The 19989-nt window shown below is 61.8% G+C and overlaps 1 protein-coding gene across 4 annotated transcripts; it reads left to right on the top strand.

The window, feature by feature from the left end:
- The first annotated feature begins 442 nt into the window (after positions 1–442).
- On the top strand, positions 443–17868 carry BCL2L1 (BCL2 like 1). Of its 4 annotated transcripts, none has more exons than XR_015702976.1 (4): positions 443–580; positions 1525–2187; positions 15151–15441; positions 17376–17515. XR_015702976.1 is itself a non-coding variant. In XM_087749981.1 (3 exons), exons 2-3 carry the CDS (start codon positions 1633–1635, stop codon positions 17511–17513), a joined length of 693 nt encoding a protein of 230 aa, XP_087606107.1. In that variant the 5' UTR covers positions 1116–1271; positions 1525–1632; the 3' UTR covers positions 17514–17868. The 4 variants fall into 4 exon arrangements, 1 of the variants encoding a protein (XP_087606107.1); XR_015702975.1 differs by lacking the exon at positions 443–580 and adding an exon at positions 715–868; XR_015702974.1 differs by lacking the exon at positions 443–580 and adding an exon at positions 1115–1271.
- Positions 17869–19989: the final 2121 nt, after the last annotated feature.

Genomic DNA, 19989 nt, shown 5'->3' with positions numbered 1-19989 from the left:
CGGGCAGGCGCCCACCGGAGCCGGGCCCTGGTTGTCCCTTACGTGGTCGCTGATAGCAGCTACTTTGCGGCTTTGAGTAAGCACGTAGCAGCCCTGCCTCCCTCCCGCAGGCGTCCTCCATCCCGCGCCCTGCCTGCCTTATCCTGCTGCCGGCTCCCCCTCACCAGACCGGCTCCTCTGCCCGCCTGACCCACGGAAGGCGGCTTCGGGGACAGCAGCCTCTGCCGCCCCGCCGGGGCGGGGGCCGGAGCTCCCGGGGCACCGGAGCCGCCCGCGGACCTGGCGGAGGCTCCGAGGCCCCGCCGCCGCCGACAGGGGGCGCCAGAGCCCCGCCCGGCGCCCCCGCGCCTGCGCACCGGCACCAACCGCTCCGCGCATGCGCGCCGCCCCCTCCCGCCCCCTCCCACCCTACCGCACCCCCCCGGCGCGGCCCAGGAGCTCGGCGGGCGATGCGGAAGGAGCCCGGCCGTTGCTGAGCGGGCCGAGGCCCGGCGGGGCTCCCGGCGACCCCCGGCGTCGCTGCCAGCCGGGCCCGCGGGGCAGGGGCGGGAAGGACCCGGACGCTCCACCGGCCGCTGAGGTGAGGGGCGGAGTGGGGTAGGCCGTGAGCGACGCGCGGTTCAACCAATGAGAGAGCCCGTTTTCGGGCCCCGCCCCGCGGGGCTCTCCCGGCCGGTGATTGGCTGGCGAGTGAGGGGCGGACGGCGTGGGCGCCGTCCTCGCGGCCGCCGTGTCGGCCCTCGTGCTCGCCGCCCCGCCCCGCCCCGGTACGGTGGCCGGGAGGGGGGGGGGGGGGCAGCCCGGCCCCGGCGGCCCGGCCCCGGCGGCAGCGCCTTGCTAACGGCAGCGAGCGACCGCAATCGCTCCCGTAAGAACGGAGGGGCGGGTGGCGGCAGCCCCGGGCAAGGCCGTGAGCCCCGGCCCCGGTGGCGAGGACTCCGCCGGTTTTCAGCCTTTTATCCCCTCGGCTCCCCTCCGCCTGCGGGGAAGCGGGGGGGCTTCGGGAGGGCGGGGGCACGGCGGCGCGGCCGGCCGAGCTCAGCCCCGGGGCGGCGGGGGCCGCGCCGCGGTTACCGTCAGAGCGGGGGGCGGGGGCAGCCGTGCCCTTTAACGGGCGGGGCCGGGGCGGGCGGGGGCGGTGCTGCCTCCGCCTCCGCGGCGCTCCGGGACTGGCGGAGCGCGGCCGGGCCGCCCGCAGCTCCGGCAGAACGAGAGGCGTCTCCGCCCCGGCCCGGCCCGCAGCCGGCCCTGCCAGGCGGTGCCTGCAGCCGGTGAGAATCGGGGGCTGCTCGGAGCCAGCCGGGGGGGGTCCCCCGGGGCTCGGGGTTGGTTTCCCGGGGCGGGGGGGTTGCAGTCGGTTCTCCGTGCAGCTTCAATCCGGTGACTCTGAGTCTCGGCATAAAGCTGCGGGATGATCTCAGTCTAGCGATAAGCTATCGCTGTTAATGGCAGGGCTGCATTACCGAGCCGTAGCGTTAACCGTTTCTTTGCCTCTCTCCTCTCCTGGCATTTGCCCGTGCAAAGGTCAGATGTTCCCATCGGCCGTGAAGAAGAGCGGAGCCAGGACCTGCTAAGCGCTGATCTGCTTCTGCTCCGGACCATGGACTCATTGAGGGCGTCCCAGGTGTGAAAATGTCCAGCAGTAACCGGGAGTTAGTGATTGACTTTGTTTCCTACAAGCTCTCACAGAAGGGATACAGCTGGAGTCAGCTGGAGGAGGAGGATGAGAACAGGACTGACTTCGCAGCGGAGGAGGCCGAGATGGACGGCGTCCTCAACGGGAGCCCCTCCTGGCATCCGCCCGCCAGCCACGTAGTGAATGGAGCCGCCGTGCACCGGAGCAGCCTCGAGGTCCATGAAATCGTTCAAGCAGCCGATGTGAGGCAGGCGCTGAGAGAGGCGGGGGATGAGTTTGAGTTGAGGTACCGGCGGGCTTTCAGCGACCTCACCTCCCAGCTCCACATCACCCCCGGCACGGCGTATCAGAGCTTTGAGCAGGTAGTGAACGAACTCTTCCGCGATGGAGTGAACTGGGGTCGCATCGTGGCTTTCTTCTCCTTCGGAGGAGCCTTGTGTGTGGAGAGCGTTGACAAGGAGATGCGGGTATTGGTGGGACGCATTGTATCTTGGATGACCACGTATTTGACCGACCACCTAGATCCCTGGATCCAGGAGAATGGCGGATGGGTAAGAACTCCTCTCCCCGGTGGGGATGGCTGCCCGCGTCCTCCCTCGCTCCAGGCCGGCAGCGGTGCCGGTCAAACCAGAGCGCGGCTCTCTGCAGTGTTTATGCTTGTCCTAGACCTTGCAGGGAGATAAAGGGGCGTGTGGTCTTTCCCTCTTAACTCTGTCCGCCACAATGACACAGTTTATACTCAGACGTGTCCTTTTCCATCCCTGTTTCTTCTTCTCCCTGGATGTTACATAAATGTCCTGTTTTCCAAGAGCCTTTGGAAACCTAGTGTCATCCAAGCTTGTTCTTCAAGTGGGAGCCCTTGCTCTCGGGCATGTTCCTGGTGTCATGTAACAGCAGGGAGTGGAGCTTCCTCCTCTCCGAGCGCACAGTGCTCCGGTGGGCCGGCCTGCGGTCTGCCGGGGTAGCAGCACTTCTTCATTCTGGAGACGGGACTTTGCCTTCTGCCGTGCTCACGGTGAAGCGAATCCCACAGCAGATCCCGGTGGGTGGGCTGAGCTGGTGCAGCGGGAGACAGGGCTGAGGTGGGGGCAACCTCTGCGCTGGGGAGCTGCTAAACCTGCAGCTGCTTCTTCCTTGGCAGGGAGCAACGCTCCCAGCTGCCCCAGCAGCAAACCCCAGTACGCTTTCAGTGGTGAGGTATTAACATGAATAAGCATTTCTTCAGGAAGCATTCCTGAGATGCCGGGTCCGGCTGCGCGGCGCTGCCTGGGACTGCTAGCGGGAGGTATATGACCTACAGATGTCTGAGTTTTCTTTTTGCTTCTGCATCTCGGTGATTCCCTGCTGGTGTAACCTTTACTGGTGCCCGCTGGAAAGAGTTCATGCTGTCAGGCGTTAGCATCTGAACGGCGGGGAATTGCCTTGCTGGTGAGCTAAGGCCTTTCAGCGCTCTTCCTCACATAGCCCCCTCGTCTCGGGGAGAGGGCAGGAACCGTTGAGCCCAGCGCTGCACTCTGCACCCTCCTGACAGAGGAGAGGCACGGGAGCCCCCCAGAGTCCCCCAGCTCCTCGCGCCTGGCCCGCGATGCTGGGGACCCCAAAGAAGAGGGGGACTGGGTGCACCCAGGGTGCAGGAATTCCAGGAATGTGGCCGCTCTGGGGCACTGCCTGGGTGGGGCTGCTCAGGCAGAGGAGCTTGGTTTCGATTAATAACCCGGGATCTGCTAGCCATTTCATCAGGCTCTATCTGGCCCATTAGCTCTCTCATCCTGCAGACAGCCCTGGCCAAATGCTGAGTTCCTTCCCCCTCCCTCTGGCTTTGGCTTTTAAAGCCACAGATTAGTCTTGGAATTGAGTGATCAAATTGAGGTTTCCAAGCTAGTGTGGCTGTTGCTGTTAGTGACGGATTGGGCTGTATCCTGGAGACCCAGGCGATAATGCAATCTGATTTTTTGTAAATGAACTCTCTGGGGGATTTAGATTAAATCACTGGTGGAAAATCACTGGTCCCTGCTTGCGGGGAATGAAATACCTCCTCCCTCTCTTCCCCACCCCCAACCATCACGGTTAAAACTCTTCAATATTTTTGTGTCTGTCTGTAAATTCATTGTTTGGAGCAAATATTTGCTCAACAGATTGCAGAAGGGTCAGGACTCCTCTCTATCTGACCTGCCCACCGGCTCTTGCTTTGAAGATTGCCGTTAGCCGTGTTTCCACCCAGGGAGCAGCCTTGCTCTCTTCCTCTAACCTTGAACGGGGCTTCTAACTTCACCGCTCGGGCTGTGCCACTGCCCGGGCTGTGCTGGTAGCTGAAGGGAGCCGGGCAGGGTGGTGAAGGCCGTAGTGGGGGAGATCCCACCCCACCAGCCACCAAAAAAAAAAAAAGGGCTGGGCAGTGTGGCTGCTGCCGGCCTGTTGCAACCCCTGCCGGTGCTTGTTTGACATCTCAGCTGTAGCTTTCCTCCGTGCTCAGCTTTCACCGTGTCCCTTCTTGGGGGGCAGCCGTGCCGCCCCAGGCAAAGGGCCGGCGCAGCGGTAGCACAGGGGCTGTAAGAGCTCCTGAGGGCCTCACGCGTGGGGCGTGTGTGGGGATGCTCTGCTTCGTTCTCGCGTGACTCCAGCTGCAGGGAGAAAGCTGCTGGGCTGCTGCCAGCTCTCCCTGCAAGAAGAGAGTGCCAGCCTGCACTTGCTGTGACAGAGCAGTCGCTCTCCTGCCACCCTGTTTGCACAGGGAGCCTGCTCAGTGCATTTGAGCTGTTAGAGCCTGTCCCATGCAAACAAAACTCTCCCGAGAGGTGCAGCAGGCAGGTCCCGGTGAGAGGGATGCAAGTTCTGGCAGGCCTGCTGGGCAGGGACCAGGTGGTTTGTGTTTTGGAGTGCTGCAGCACGTCTCTTCCTGGAAAGCCCCTCTGAAAGAGAGAAGGAGCACAGCTCCATCGCAAGTGTCGCACAGCCCGGTTGCGTAGGAAGCTCTCTTTCATTCCCCACCAGTGGAACAAAGGCAAGCGTAGGATGGCCGCGGGGCGCAGGTTTGCCTTTGGAGGGGCCTCTAAAGGCTGCTGTGTGCTGGGCTGTAGCAGTTTTCCTGAGAAACCATTTTTTGAGGCGAGGGGGAAATGGCAAATCTCGCTACGTAGTGCTAACATGGGTGTATTCTGTCACGTTTACTGGCCCTGCCTTGGTTTGCCCTCCTCTCCCCCGTCTGGCTCAGAAAACAAACAAGAACAACACAAGGGGAGCATTTAATAACCAGCCAGGAGAGAGCTACTGCCTCGGTGAGCCATCAAAACCAAAGAGGAGGCTTTCCTGAGGCAGTTGCTTTGGCCAGGACCAGATTTCACTAGCTGTGAAGTTCAGTGATCCCAGTGGGGATCAGGAGACGCGGGGGGAGAAATCTGGTGAGTGGGAACGCAGGAGGGGGAAGCGCAGGGGGAGCGGGAGAGAGCCTGGCAGGCAGAGGGGAGCTGACCGTGCTTAATCTGTTTGAGAAAGGAAAGTGAGCAGTAGTTCCTGCCCGGCTGTGACCCTCCTGCGGATGACAGCTTTTCATTCAAGGCTAAATCTTCGTTTGGAGTGAGGTTTAAAGAGGGTGTTCTGCGGGGGCTTGGCGGTAGATCTGTGGACGCAGAGGCGAGAGGTGCCCTGTTTGCAGGGTGTGTGGTGGGGACCAGCGTGAAGGGTCTGTGCCAGGCCAGGACTGAAAGCAAACAGCGTCTTTGTCACCAGTCTGTGACATCTGAATCCCAACAAGCTGGGCTGGGCTGAAGGAGGACGGACTGCTTCCTGCGTTGGCTCTGTGCATCCCGGGCTCTCGGCCGGCCCTGGCCACGCAGGGCTCGGTGTACCGGGATGTATGTGTTGTGTTGCTTTGCGGCAGACTGGAAGCTTGTGGTTCTGTTTGGGGAAAACCCTTAGAAGATGTCAATATAGCAAACTCATTTTCTGTCCTTTTAATTTTTGTCTTGAATGATAGGAAATGACTCAGCCTGTGTCATATGACAGAGCGCAGCTGGGATTTCGCCCTGTCCTCTTGCTCCAGCCTCCTCAATGGTTTCAGTTTGAGAGCTGGACTTCGATTCTCAGCTCTTCAGAAATGCTTCTTGGCCTTGTGCCATTGCCCAGGTATCCCGCACAAGCCTTCCCGCAGCCACCGCGTTACCTAGCTGATCCTGCGTGCCCCAGGAGCCTCCTGCTGTCTCAGACTGAGCTTTTTGGGCAGCGTGAGATAAGTGCAGGTTTGAATTCTGCTGCTGTTGTGCCCCGAGACTCAGAGGAGCGGTGTGCTAGGTGTGCACGGCACGCGTGGCAGGGGCACACCTGCGCCTCGCACCGTATGGGGAACGCAGCTCCCTCCGGGGTGACCGCTATGTGCCAAAGCTCTGCCGTGCTGAGAGTTAACACACTGGCTTTTGGGGATGCCCCGGTGCTGCTAATCCCATTTGAGATCGCAGCCATCGGTTTCCCTTGCTAGCCAACAGGCAGCAGAGCCGGCTGTAGGAGGTGACTGTGGACAGCCGAGGCTGCGCTTTGCTGTCTTAGAGATGAATCCCAACCAGTGGTCTGCGAAGCTCAGCTGGGCTGTCGCTTTCCGCTTTGTCCTCCCTAATTATTTTACAGTCTGGATCCCTTGCAGCTGAGACGATGCCCCCATTGTCATCACCTGCTTGGGATGACAAAAATACTCTCTGCCTGCCTGCCGGTCGCCGCCGGCAGGGTCTTGGCTCGGGCTGTCCTGCCTGGCACGGCCGTCCCAGGTAGCTGTATCCTTGCTGGTGGCTGGAGATCTGGGCTCAGCGTGCAGATCCCTGGCAGCTTCTCGCGCTGCCTGCGACCTGGGAGGCTTTTCTGCAGCGCTCTCCAGGAAATGCCATTGGAATGACTTCCACTGCAGCTTCCTGCCCGGCCCGCAGCAGCATTCCTGCCGCTAGACCCAGAACGATGCAGAGGCGAGTTTTCAGAGCTTTGCTCTTCGCCCCGTTTACTCTGTTCTCCTTCCTTGGGGCCCTGCCTGTTTTCTTACTGCCTCTCGGTTTGATTAAGTTCCTTAGATCTGTGATTAGAGCAGGCGCCTGGAAGGAAAAGCTCCTGCCCATCACTGGCTGTGGCTCAGAGCAGCCCACTTAACTCCGCGGTCTTTCAGCAAAAGGGATAGCGTTTCCTTCCCTCCCAGGGGAGCCACTGGGAACTCAGATTCGTAAAGCACTCTGAGGTTCTTTAATCTGAAGAACAGAGTGTCATTTAAAAAAAAGACCTGTGAAATAATTAACAAACTGTTTCTTGCTGCTCTGTGTTCACAGCTGCTCTGGGTAATGTCAGTCTTCCTGATCATCCTGCTGCTCTCTGAAACTGGAGCTGGGTCCCCCTGAGCGCTGCCCGGGGTCTCTCCCCGTTCCAGCAGCAACGGGGTGTCCCACCGCAGCAGAAGGGGTGGGAGGGAGCAAAGTGCTCTCTTTCCCCCTGTGGAAGCTGCAGCTTTCTGTATGTGTTTGGGCTGCTGCACCTGATTTCCATGGAGCTCCTGTACGGTTTGTGTACGTGGATAACCCCCGGGAGCGGCGATAGGCCTGCGGCCCACACCACGTACAGGCTGAACAGCGGCGCGATGCTTCGAGGCCTTTGCTTAAGCTTCTCTCCTTTGATTTTTACCAAGCTGCTGATGGCTGTAAGCACAGACCCATCTTGATGTTAGAAGTATTCCTCTAGCAGCTCTTTCCCCACTAACTGTGAAGCCGGAGTATTCCCAGGAGGAGCTGGGGGAAGGGAAGGGATGGATATCAGTTGTAGAAGTGTTGCAGACCTGCTCAACCGAGAGGTGAGGGATTAATGGTGGCTTCTGCTGTGGGAGCAGAAGGGGGCTGGGGGCGGCTGCTCTCTCCCCTTCCGTGACCCCGATAGCAGTCGGGCTGTTGACCTACCTGCTGGCTGATTCAGTGCGAAGGTATGCTCTGCGGCATGGCTCTGCCTTCGCTGGCAGGAAAGGAGCTACGCTCTCCTCCTCCACCCTCCCGAGAGGGATGTTACCCTTAAACGCTATTGTTCTGAGCAACTAAAGATTAACGCAGATAATGGAGGCATGAAAGGGAAGCCGTGTCCCTCCGTGCCAGGGCGCTCCTTGGTTTGCTGCCCTGGCCTTGGATGGGAAAACCAGTCCTCCTCCCTGCCCCCCACCTGGAAGGACGTGCAGAGGGGTGTTTGGTGCGAGATCTCTCTGAAGTCCCGCTCCCCATCGGCCTTGGGATGCCAAGGGCTTCAGCTGGGGGACGTGCCTTCGAGAGCCGTGCGAGAGCTCTCCCGCGGTGCGCCCGCGGAGGGGGACGCGAGGGCTTGGCTGCGCCGGGGCAGCGTCGCGGTGCGGGCTGGCCCTCGCCGCGTTCAGCTGGGGAGCAGGGTTACTCTTTGCCACAGAAGCAGAACAGCCCAGCGGAGCGAGGGGGCAGAGGGCTGCCGGGAGGCAGAGCCGTTAGCAGATGGCTCCAGCTGGGCTTACCGGGGAGCAGGTGTGGGTTTCGGGAGGCAGCCTTTTAAGAGAGATGTCAGTTTTGAACCCGGGAGGCTCAAGGGGCTGAGCCATGGCTGCCATGACTTGCATGCTGGGGAGCTGTGACCTACTTGTGCTGTAGAAATGCTCGGTTTATTTTTTTATTTTTAGGTATTTTTGCTTATTTTATCCTCATGTTTAATTTAGTTAGCAAAAAAAGAAAAAGAATCCGAGGGCTGAGCAGTGCTGGGAAGGACTGCCTGCGGGCGGGAACGCCTGCTGCAGCTCCTCCGTGCAGCCAGCATCTCTCCAGCCGCCCGTGTCTTCTCTCGGACACGTGCTCACGTGTACCAGCCCAGTGCTGTCTCTCAGGATCTCTTTAATGGGAAACCCAGTGCACTCAGAGCTGCTGCCTGCCTCCGGCGTAGCGAGGGAGGGAGGAGCGGGATTCGGAGCATTAACCAGAGAGGCTCCCGTGGCCACTGGGACTGTCTGAACGTTGTGCCGTAACCGGTCTGTTTTCCCTCTGCTGCTGGGAGCAGGGAGCTGGGGGAGCATGATGTTTCAGCAGGCTTTGGGCTGGTTACTCTCTCGACCGCCGCTTGCCCCTGCATTTGCACGGCGTGCCCAAGGAAGGGTAATAGGCTGTATCTGCGGAGAGGGAAGTTTCAGGGGTCTGTGCGATTCCCTTGGGGAGAGCTGCTTGAATTTATTGCATTATCCTCCTTCCTGCTCAGGCTTGTGTTTCAGCTGTGTCTGCAGACATAGCTTCTGATTTAAGTAGATCCAATTAGTAGCTAGCTTCTGGCATGAGTATCCTGCTCGGGGAGATGAGCCCTGGAGATGAGGAGCCTCCAGTGGGAGCAGGCCTGGGCTCAGCGTTTCTGCCCCCGCTCCTGATCTAGGATGGACCTGGAGCTCCCCGGCTTGCAGCCCCGCTCCTGAGCTCAGGGGAAACCGAGGCAGGTGTCCCTCCCTCCGTGCTCCGCCTGGCCAAGAACAAAGAGCAGGCAGGTTCTCCTTGCCTGTACTGCTGCCAGCCAGGTGCTCTTAAGACTGAAATCAAATACACCAAAACATGACAACTTGGCAGCAGGCAGGGCTTTGAGCGGGAGCTGCTCATGCCGGGAGGTGTGCGAGGGGCCGACGGGCAGCGCCGTGCAGGGACCTGTCTGTTGGGGGTAGGACTGTGCGCCCCAGGGGAGGGAGCTGCTGGAGCTGGCTGCTTCCCGAAGGAGCATGGAAGGGTTTTCTCCTCTGCTGGAGGGTGAAAGGCTCTGTGGGAAGCTCAGAGAAGAGGCCTAGGCTGGCACGGAGCTGCTTTGGTTTGAATGCAGCTAACGCCACGCTCAGGTGGAGCGGGACAGCCGCCCGCATCACTTCAGTAGTTCTCCAAATGATACTAGTCCCCTTTGCACATCTCTCTGGGTTTTGCCATCGCTGAGGCCGCGGAAGGCTGGGGACGCTGCGAGCGCTGTGCAGGGAGCGCAGCTGGCAGCAGTACGTGACGTTACTCCGTGTGTGTAACTCGTGGTGAGCTGGCTCGGGGTTTGGGCTGGGATGTGGGAGCTGGGCGTGGACGTGGCCCTGGGTGGTGCCTGGGTGACATAGGACTTGTGTATGGAGAAAATGAGGTGTTGCTACCTGTAAATCAGCCATCATAGCAGCGTTGCGAGTGCTTCCATCCTGTAATGGTGTGGCTCACCAGTGTATTAAACTTGCCAGAGAGCTAATATCTTTTATTAAAGCAACTGACCTCATTTAGAAGCTTCCAGTGCACCAGCCAGTGATTATTTCATGCAACAACACGTATGGAGAAGCCCAGGGCAGAGCACAAAGTCTCCTTCTCGCGCTGCACCGCTCCCTCCCACGTTTGCTGCATCAGCTGCCTACTCTGCTTCCTGCCCTCAAGTCAGCAAGGATTTTGCTAAAAGGGACTTCGTGGCCTGAATTATTTGAGATTTCATGTGGACTAACAGGAAGTGAAAACAGAATGAGCACATCTTCCTCCCCTTCCTGCACCTCCACCCTTTCCCCTTTTTCATTCAAGTGGCATGTAAGAATTACAGCAGCCTCGTGAGGTGCTGGGGCTGAAGTGGGAAGTGGTGAGGCTTGGCCGGCGTTCCTCCGGGATGCTGGAGGACGCGTGGCTCGAGGCGGGAGAACCAGGCGGCCCTTCCTTGGGACCCATCTCCCCTGGGGGGCCGTCTCTGCACCCAGCCTCGCTCCTCAGGCTCTGGGGATGCTGCCGTTCCCTGCAGGGTGGGTTTGGGCCAAGGCTCGTGGTGCGGTTGAGGGCCGGGGAAAGCCGTTGGCATCGCACGACTCAGCCGCTGGATAGGAGGGAACGTGGCTCCGCAGCCGGGCGCTCGTGAGTGCAGCACGTCTGCTGGGCGCAGGTTTCCCCACAGTTGCACAAGGGCACGATTGCACAGGAGCTGTGACGTCTGGGAAGGGCAATGACAAGGTGAAAATTGAGCTTCGCTCCCCGGGTGCGGAGGACCCTGCCGAGGCGCTTGTCCGGGCTCCCCAGCACCGCAGGCGGCAGATAGCCGTGAAATTAAAGCAGGAGTCTTCCCCTGCCCCCCGAGCGCGCCCCTCGCACAAAAGGCGGGCAGGCGGGCAGGCTGCTCTGCCTGCCGGGGCTCAGACACCATCTGTCCGGTGGGGAGAAGCATCAGAGAGACCGTCTTTCCTCGGACTATTCCACTTAATGCCCTTTGGAAAACAATCCCATTCCCAGCAGGTGCTAATCTCTTGAGTGGATCCGGCTCAGCCAATGTGTTCTTCGCTGTGCCTTTGTACCGGAGCCTTGTCGCCTGCCAGCCGTCCCGCTGCCGAGCGCACCCGATGCCGGCCGGGGCTTCGGCACCATTGGGAGTCCTCGGCCCGGTTAGTTCTGGGAGAAACACTGATGAAAGATGGATGCAAGTAGATTAGTCATCCGCACAGTCTCCTGCTTTAATACACATGAATGTTTCAGCAGATTTCTGCAATGGAGAGCGCAATTCCCTGCTCTCCATCTCGTGCTGTGCGCAGCAGTCTCCCGGGGCAGGGACGGGGGTTACAGCTGTCACCGTAGCCCCTTTCATGTATTTGGATAATGCTGAAATTGCGCTGAATGGTGTGGGGTTATTGCAGGTTCCCTGGAGCTGGTGATGAAACCAGTTTGACAGGAGGCTGCCGCGGAGAGGATTAGGGCTGGAATGTGCTAGCGAGGGTTTGGTTCTGGTTAGAAAAGAGCTGGCTCTGGCCCTGCCGAGGCTGAAGCCCCACGGGTTTGTTGGGCTTCAGGCTGAGACCCCAGGGGCAGCCCCCCGGCCGGTCCCACCGCAGGCTGCAGCCCCGGCGGCTCGGTGTGTGGCCAGGTCGGTCGGAGAGGAGAGCAGAGCCAGGCGGAGATGTGCTTATTTAATTAACCCTTTTGAATTTATGGCTGCATCCCTCAGGTTTCTCTGCATGCAGGGCCTGGAGCTTGGGCAGGGGCAGCACCCCAGCGCCTGCAGCACCCCAGTGCCGGCTCCCAGGGCAGGAGAGACCGGAGAGGCAGCAGGCTGGTGGCATTCCCTGCCATTGTCATGGAGATCAGCAGCTGCTTCCCTGGAGGTCACCATTTGCATAACAGTTAGAGCTGGGTCTCTGGAGCATTTGCACCTGCGAGTGCTGTCCCCACAGCCCCTTCCCCTCCCCGTGTCCCCGGAGCCCCTTCCCACCCCATCCCGAGCCTGCCCAGGGTGGCTGGTGGGGACCAGAGGGGTGAAGCTCCAAAACCGCTGCCTTGGATGGCAGCTTTCCTTGGCGTGAGGCACTCGAGTCGGGGGCTGACGTTGGCCTCCAGTCCCGATACTGCAGGCAGGGCTGCGTGACGGGCGCAGGCACGCTCGCTGGCCCTGCTGCCCTCCAGTAGGGCCTGGGCTTCAGACGGGGCTGGGGGTGGCCAGGGCCACCCACGGATGCAGCGTCTGGGGGAGCAGGGCGAGGGAGGACCTCCAGGATGTCTCTTCCACTTTCATAGTGCGTAGGGACCGGCCGAGCTGTGTTTACAGGATCCTAGCGGCAGCCTTTGGGAATACTTATGTGTTCGTTTTTTTCTGAAAGATCTCAGCTGCCTTTTCCCCCTGTGCTTCCCCTCCAGGTTCGCACATGCCGGTCCCATGTGGTGAGCTGGCAGCCCGAAGGGGCTCTGGGAGCAGGTTGCTGTCGATGCAGGGCTTTGTTGTGGTCTGCGCTGAGCTGCTGCCTTTCTTTTTCCATGCTCGTCTCGCTGCTCAGCACAAAACTGTTCCCAGCATCTCATTAACAAATGTCTGGTCATCCAGATGACTCCACTCCTGGCCGGTGATTGGTGTTAGACCTCTTAGCAGTAACACAGCTGTAGTTATGGCGAAGGTAAAACAGAAACAGCCTTGTTTTCAAGTGAAACATTGCCTTGTGACGAGAATGCCTGGATGGGGAGTCAGATGCTGTGGCTCACGCTGCTGGCTTGTACGCAGCTCTAGGGAAAGCACTTAACCTCTCCGCACCTCTGTTGATCTGTCTGGGAACAACGCTGACTTATCCTGCAGGAGGTTTTGGAGAACCAACTAATTTTTGATGAAACACATTAAGATCCTTGGGTGGGAAAGGCTTTTGTATGCGCGGAGCTGGTCGCTGTGGGTGTCTCTCTCAGAGGCAGGCTGGCTGGGTGTCGGGGGTGTCGCAGAGCCTCCGAGTCAAAGTCGGACCAAGTGCCACCATGAATAGTCCTGGTAGAGCCTGTCTCTTCTCTGCTGGTTTTCAGAGCTTCGTGCCGGTGTCTCGGTGGCCCCCAGACCCTTCACCTCCCCGTGCAAGGGAAGCTTTGCGCACCCAAACTCTGCCCTCCCCAGCAGCTGCCACCCTCGCCTTCCCGCTCTGCCCCCGCTCAAAGAGACCAGATGGGGATTCATTGCCCGCATCTGCTTCCTCCACCTGCCCTCATGGTTCGGCGTCGCTTACTGAATCCTCTTTCCCCCAGTGCTGGGGCTTATCTTGAAAGAGGAACCTGCTCTGCTCTGCTCGCCCTGAATGGGATCCAGCAACCGTTCTCCCTCCCGCTCGGCCGGGGGAGCTGCTTCGGGCAGCGCTGGTGAATGAAACCAGCTGAATGAACCTCTGCGGCTGGACACCAGCAAAGGCTGAAACTTCGGGTCTTCCCCTTCCCGTTTCCAGGCCAGGATGTGAACGCTGTCTCAGACCTCGTGCCTGATTAATCTGCTCTCCCGCCTGAGACAGAGCACTTTGGGTCAGACCTGCTCCTCTTTTCTCTTTACCACAGTGTCGTGTATCGTCACTGGGCAGTGTTTAAATGGCTGCTGCGCCCCCCCTGACGGTGGGTTGTGGTTTGGGGCACTGCAGGTGTCTCGAGAGCCTTTGGCACTGCAGAACCTCCCTGCCCCGGCACTGCAGGGTGGTGGGCACTGGTGGAGTCTGGATCTCCAGGTCCTCTGTCTCCTGCAAGCAGCACATGCAGCCGGAGGGAAGCCTCCCCCCAGCAAGTGCTAGTTTAGGCTCCAGCAAGAAGACATCGTGTCCTTCCCCAGCGCTGGGGGAAGAGAGGCGAAGCCGGGGGATTGCTTGTTGCGTAGGCATGACCTCTCGCTGCTTCCTCATTGCCTGCCCCAGAGCATCCTCCTCTCGGACACGTCCGTCACCCGGGGTGGGGAAGGGGATGTGACGGGTGTTCAGCTGTGGAACAGCCTGTCCTCTCTGGGGTGGAAGAGGCCCACGGGCACGTGGAAAAGGCGTTTGAGGCACTGACGTGCTGTTGCTACCATAGTTCTTGTGAGTGACTCAGGAATTCCAAATATTTCCTCTCAGATAAAGGTGACTGGGGGAGGCCAGAAATATCTGGACGTGTCTGGACAAGCCTGAGATCCCAAACACCAGGCCAGAGAGGTCAGAATCGGTACTGGGAGTGCTGGGCTTCAGGTGCAGAGCGGCCGAGGCCCAGGGCAGTGTGGGAACTGAGCAAGCTGCCTTTCCCTAACCTTCAGCCCGACCCCAGGACAGGGAGGGAGGATGCTCCTGCCTGTTTTCCCACTCCCCCAGGGGACACATCTGGGATCGCAGTTGTGCAGGGGCTGAGCTCTCGCAGCTCCTGGGGACGGTTTCCCCGAGGAAGGGCAAGGCGCTGTGCTCCGAGTCCCCTGTGGCCACCCCTGCGTCTCCAGCAGTTGCTGCTCTGTTCCCGGGGCAAGGAGAGGGGCTCGCGTCCCCTCCCTGCCGCGCGGGGCTCTTGTCGTGCTCTTCTCCGCCTGTAGCACCCGATAGCTCTCGGTTCACCGTATGCCATTTATCTCTTGTTCAGCAAACACTTCCTTTTCTTAGAAGTAAGGGCTTCAAAACACGCTTCTTGGAACTGCCTTTCCCCAAGCTCGGCGGCACATACCATCGAGAAGGCAGCGCGGAGGCTCGGCTGCCAGCCCTCCCCGGCTGCCAGCCCTGGCTGTCAGGGCCCTCTCCTGGTGCCTGCCCCGCTCCCGGCCCTGCGGAGAGGCTGGCTGACTGCGCGGCCCCTTCCACTCCGCAGCCCTCCTGGGGACGGTGGGGACGTCCCCTCCCGTGGGTCAGGAGGAGCTGGCGGGGATGCCTGGGGCTCGGTGGGGCAGGCCTTACTGAATCCCCGAGCAAAGTGGCTTTTTCTGGGGAATACCTCAGGAGGGGAGCAGCCCCCTTCCTCCCGCTGGGTGCTCCTGCAGCCTCGGGTGCTGTGGGTGTGCAGCAGGGACGGTGTCTGAGGGAAGGACCTTCCCGGGGGCCGAGGGCCCCGGTACGGAGGGATGTTGTAGGGGCGATGGAGGCGCTCCACAGCTGGCGTTTTTGGACAAGCCTGTGCCTTCTGCCCCGGTTCCCCTGTGCCCTCCGTCCCCGCCAGCCTGCTCTCGGGTTTGCTGCCGCTTGCCGTGCTCTGTCACCGCTCCGCTGCTCGTCACCACCTATCAGCAGAGGGATTTCCTGTGCCGTAATTAAAAATATCCCCTCCTTGGGTTTGGGCTCTCCTCCCATCCCTCTCCAGCAGCACTTCACTGGCTGTTTCCGTGCCCTTTCTCCTGGGCGAGCGGCCGGGCAGCGAGCAGCAGCCCTCACCTTTCTCCCTGGATGGCACCTGCGTGTGAGCCGCCGTCCTGCCCATCCCTGCGGGGCCGGGATGCAACACAACACCTCCGCGGAGCCCGCGCCAGCTGGCAGGCCCGGTGGGAAGCGAGCTGCCTTCTGCCGCTCTGCGTAGGTGGCGGGAGCCATGGGGACGGTTGTCCCGTCCCTGAAGAGGACTCTGCGTGAGGCGGCAGCACTGACCGGTTCCAGGGTGAGTCAGCAAAGCCCCTGTTGTCCCTGATACCTCCTCGTGGTCGAGGGGGTGTGAAAGGCAGCTGAGGGAGTCACGAGGTGCTGGAGATGGTGTTCGGTGGAAGGCAGAGAAGAGCTTTGGTGGGGCAGAGGTGGGCGCTGAGGTGCGCAGCTCACCTGGGCGGTTGTTCAAGTACCTGATCCCCCGTGGGGGGAGGCCTGTGGCCGAGGAGAGGGACACAGGCTCCGTGGGAGCGAGCGTGCATGCCTGCTGCACACCTGGCTGTGGAAAGCTGTGCGTGAGCTTGATCGTGTGTCTGTGGCCAGGTGAGGAGACACCCCACAAGCTGTGACCGTGCTGGGGCTGTTCTGGGGGAGCCAGGGGACTGGCACCACGTTTCCATGAGCAGTGAGGAGGCACCTGCCTAAAAAGCCTCTTGATCCCAGCCGTGGTCTGGGCACCAAACCCCCCGCAGGTCCTGTGGCAGCGGTTGCAGCTCATCACAGGCTGTGGGCAGGCGTGGGAGGCAGCTTGCAGGCAGAGCTGCCAGACCCTGGCAGGCAGGGATGCTACCCCTGCCTCCGGGGAGGCCGTGGTAAGGCGTGACACAAGGACAGCGTCAGCTGGGCTTATCTTTGCTTTCCCAGAGCAGCCGGGTTACTGGAACTGCATTCACTTATCAGGGAACAGGGGACCTTACCGGGAAGATGGGCTCGAAGTGCAACAGCATCGAGCCCCTGCTGACGCTGAGCTCCCCGGCACTCCGAGCTGCCGGTGATCCCTGAGCCGGGAGCTCTCAGCTCCCGCTCCCTCTAGCCCTGGTGCTCCTGCGTGGCTCCGATAAACCTGGGAGCTGCTGGGGCGTAAAGTTCCCTGCTTCACGCAGCCTGTCCCTGGAGCCCTCCTTCCCTGCAGCGCCTCGGCCTGGGGACCCGCGCAGCTATCCTCACGGTGGTCGGGGGTCCCTGGGTGCCCAGGAGGGGTGGCATTGTGCCATGGGGGTGCTGCATGGGCACAGGGGGCAGAGGTGCTCTCCAAGAGCCTGGTTTTGGGAGCAGTTCAGCTCTGGTGGTCTTCTCTCTCTGCCCTCCATCTCCCCCAGGCCAGGCCATGGCCATCTGTCCCCAGCCCTGTCACACGCCTCCCTCGGAGAGGGGCCCTGGCCGTTCGCTGCGCCGGGGCTCTGTTGAAATCTGCCCGGCTCTTGCTGTTGCTGGAGACGAAGGACTGGAGGCAACCGGCTCGGACGAGCCAGGCCGGAGTGACTGCATTCCTGGCCGGGCCTCCTGCTTGGCCCGCTCTCCCGAACCCCAGGGGAAGGCAGGAGTTTTGCGACCCAGAGCGTCTGCCTTCACCGCAGGGATTCGCAAAATCCAGATCGTGCTGCAGAGCAGCCTGCGAAGGCCAGGGAGTGCTTGTCTTGCCGGGGTGCGGCAGTGGGGAGAGGGAGGCGGGAGGCTCCGCTTCGGATGCACAAGCGGCGGGGGGACGCGCGCTGCGGGCTCCTGCCGCAACCGTGGGCACCAACCCTGCTGCTGCTCCCCCAGGCCTCGGCCCTGGAATAAAGCCCAGCATTTTCCTGCTGCAATGATTTCTATCACACTTCGATGCTAATTTTAGAGAGCCTAGAGCACGTGATGCATCTCCTGCCCTACCCGCATGGTATTCTCCTTGCAAATCCTTTCTGGCATCCACTTCTCTCATGACTGGTCCTGTGCTTCCCCCATCGCCCTCTGTGCGTGATTCAGAGCGAGGAAGCACAAGGCGCCTGTCATCCGCCCGCTCCCCACCACCGCTTTCCTGCCAGCAGGGGCCCGGCAGCCTTCCTGCCCCTTCCCGCTGCGTCCTCCCCTCCGGACGGCTCCACGGAGGAGGAAGGAGCCCCAGAAAGTGGCAGAGAGGGTCTCTGCTCCGCTCCCACCCCTCTGCTCACTGCCCCTCTCTTCCCACAGGAGCGGTTTGTGGACCTCTACGGGAACAATGCTGCTGCCGAGGTGAGGAAGGGCCAGGAGACCTTCAACAAATGGCTCCTGACCGGGGCAACGGTGGCAGGAGTGCTTCTGCTGGGATCCCTGCTGAGCCGCAAGTGACCCGCCGCCGCCGAGTCCCCCCATCGCCAGGACGGCTGCGCCTTCACCGCCACATCCACTACACTCCGCTCCCGAGCACCGTCACCGGCGCGGGGGGGCAGCCCCTCCGCCTCCCGGGCGAGCGCCCCGCTCCGCGGAGCTTTCTCCCTCGTGCCGCCAGCTCCTTTTATCGTAGTCCCTCTTATTTACCGTGCCGTTGTGTTTTAAAGGTGCTGAGACCAATGCAGCACTTCAGCCAACAGCTCCCAGTGCTGGGGAGATCCAGGCAGCCGGGGGGAGTACTGGCTAGAAGGTGTCCCAGCCCTGCAGGGTCCTCTAGATCACTTTGAAGAGAATAAACAGACTTATTTTTGCATGTGTGAGTGCGTGCGTGTGTGTAGATGTGTCACTAACGTAAGGTTCCCCAGCCAGAGCAAGGGTCGAGGCTCCGTGCCCCTGTCTCCGGCATGATCAGGCCCCGGGGAGAGGCAGGCTGCCGGACGGGACAGAGCTTCCCTGCAGCATCCCTGTCCCGTCCCCGCTTCCTCCGGGCAGAGCTCGTCCCCGCGGCGGAGGGGAGCCGGGAGGAAGAGGCAGAGGCCGAGGGCTACGAGCTCTGCCCTCCCGTCAGCCCCCAAGCCCCTTTCTCCCTGGCCGTCAGCTGCTGGGAGCCGAGGCCGGTCTGGGGCGAGGATGGTGTGTCAGGCTCAGGGCCGTGCCCACTTTGAAGGGATCCTCCTCCTCTTCCTCCTCCTCTGAATGTAGATTGCTGCGGGGCAGCGCGCGTCCCTCCCCACGCCCGCTCCCCTGGGTGGCAAAGGAGGGAGGCAGGCGAGGAGGGAGAGCGCTTGGCCCTGGCACAAGGGGCTCTCTGGAGAGCCGGGGCCGCGGCCCCCAGCAAGCGCAGGAACACAGAGCCGGGGCTGGAAGGGGCAGGGGGAGCGATGCTCCTGCCCGGGGGTGGCCGCAGGGGAAGGCAGAGCCCTGGGAGCAGCCCCAGCGTGGCTGATCCATGGGGATGCGAGCCCAGGGGGCGTGAGGGCGAGGGCTGGCACCGGCTGAGGGCCGTCCCCGCCGCCGGGGAGCCTCTTTGGGGACAGCGGGAGCCGCTGGCCTCTCCCGCGCTGCCCCGGTTGCTCCCGGTCCCCGTAGCGCATGCAGATCCCTGTCCCCGTGGCGTGGCTGTGACGGGTGCGTGCAGTGGCAGAGGTGCCCGGCTTCCCCCACCACGCTGCTCCTGCTGCCGCCGGGGCACCCAACCTCTGGGCTTGGAGCTGAAATTAAGCTTCCAAAAGAACCCCTCGTCCTTCGGAGCCCACCACCGCCGCTCGCGGGCTTGCCTGTGTACATACCGCCCGTGCTCTGCTGTACATATCCGAGTAGTTTTTAATTCATTTGTGAATACTCTTAATGCTATTTTTGTTATCTTGTCTGTCTGTATTTATGTGTGGGGCCGTGCTCCCTGCAGAGGCCAAGGTGGGATGGAGGTTTGGGGGGCAACCGGAGCCTCCCGACTGGCCACCGAGCACGGACTCGCGCTCGCCGCGTAGGAGCCACTCACGGCTATGGCGCCATGAGCGGCTCCTACGCGGCGAGCGCGAGGATTAGCGTTAGCCCGTCGAATGCTTCGTTTTGCAGGTGGAGGTGAGGCCACTAATAAACTCTTGTCATTGGAGCTGCTGATGGTGCCGTGGTTTTTGTGAGCACGATGGCGGAGGGGGGGGAATTTGGGCAACTTTGGGTGGGATGGAGGGAGGGGGAACGGGTCCTCGCCCTGCCTGGGGAGGGTTGGGGTGCTCTGGGAGGGGGGTGGCGTGGCAAGGTGCTGCCTGTCTCCGTCACCGAGACCCCCTGCCACGTCTCACCGGGACCTGTGTCCGCGTCGGTTGGGTGGGAGAGCCCAGTCCAGGCTCTTGGCTGGGCTGGGGGGGGGATTTTGAGGGGCTGTGGGCTCAGCACCGGTGGGGAGCCGGGCAGAGGGAGCACCCGCAGCCCCCTTGGGCAGGGCTGAGGCGGGCAGGGGCCTCGCAGCCCCGCGTCCCAGTGGGTGCCCTGCTGGGGCCCACAGCCCCCCCTCACCCCGGCTCTGCCACGAAGGGGAACCCCCCCCCCAGCACCACCTCCCCTTTGGGGGGGGGCTCATCTCGGCACGGTTTGAACCCCACGCCTGTGGGCCCGATCCCACAAACACGTGGGGGGCACCCAGGCGCTCCCTGCTTGGGGCTGATCCTTCCCCACGCCCCCCCCCCCCGTCCCCTTCGGGGTGCGCAGGGGCCGGCCGGAGCCGGGGGGGCCCTGGCCGGAGCCGCCGCCGCCGTGGGAGGCCACGGACACGAGCTCCATCCCGTGGGCAACGGGGGAAGCTGCCGGCGAGCTGGGGGCGAAGGGCGACCGCAGGGCCAGCACGGGCGTGAGGGTCGTGGGTGACCCCCCCCCGGTCCCCGAGAGCCACCAGCCCCGGCCCCGGCCCCTCTGAGACCCCCACGCCCCCCACGGG

This window comes from Nipponia nippon, unplaced genomic scaffold (genome assembly GCF_047370975.1).
Source record: "Nipponia nippon isolate SJK-2023a ecotype South Korea unplaced genomic scaffold, ASM4737097v1 scaffold_13, whole genome shotgun sequence".
In the NCBI taxonomy this organism is placed as follows: domain Eukaryota; kingdom Metazoa; phylum Chordata; class Aves; order Pelecaniformes; family Threskiornithidae; genus Nipponia; species Nipponia nippon.
Note: the sequence above shows the minus strand (reverse complement) of the source record. Positions and strands in the feature narration are given on the sequence as shown.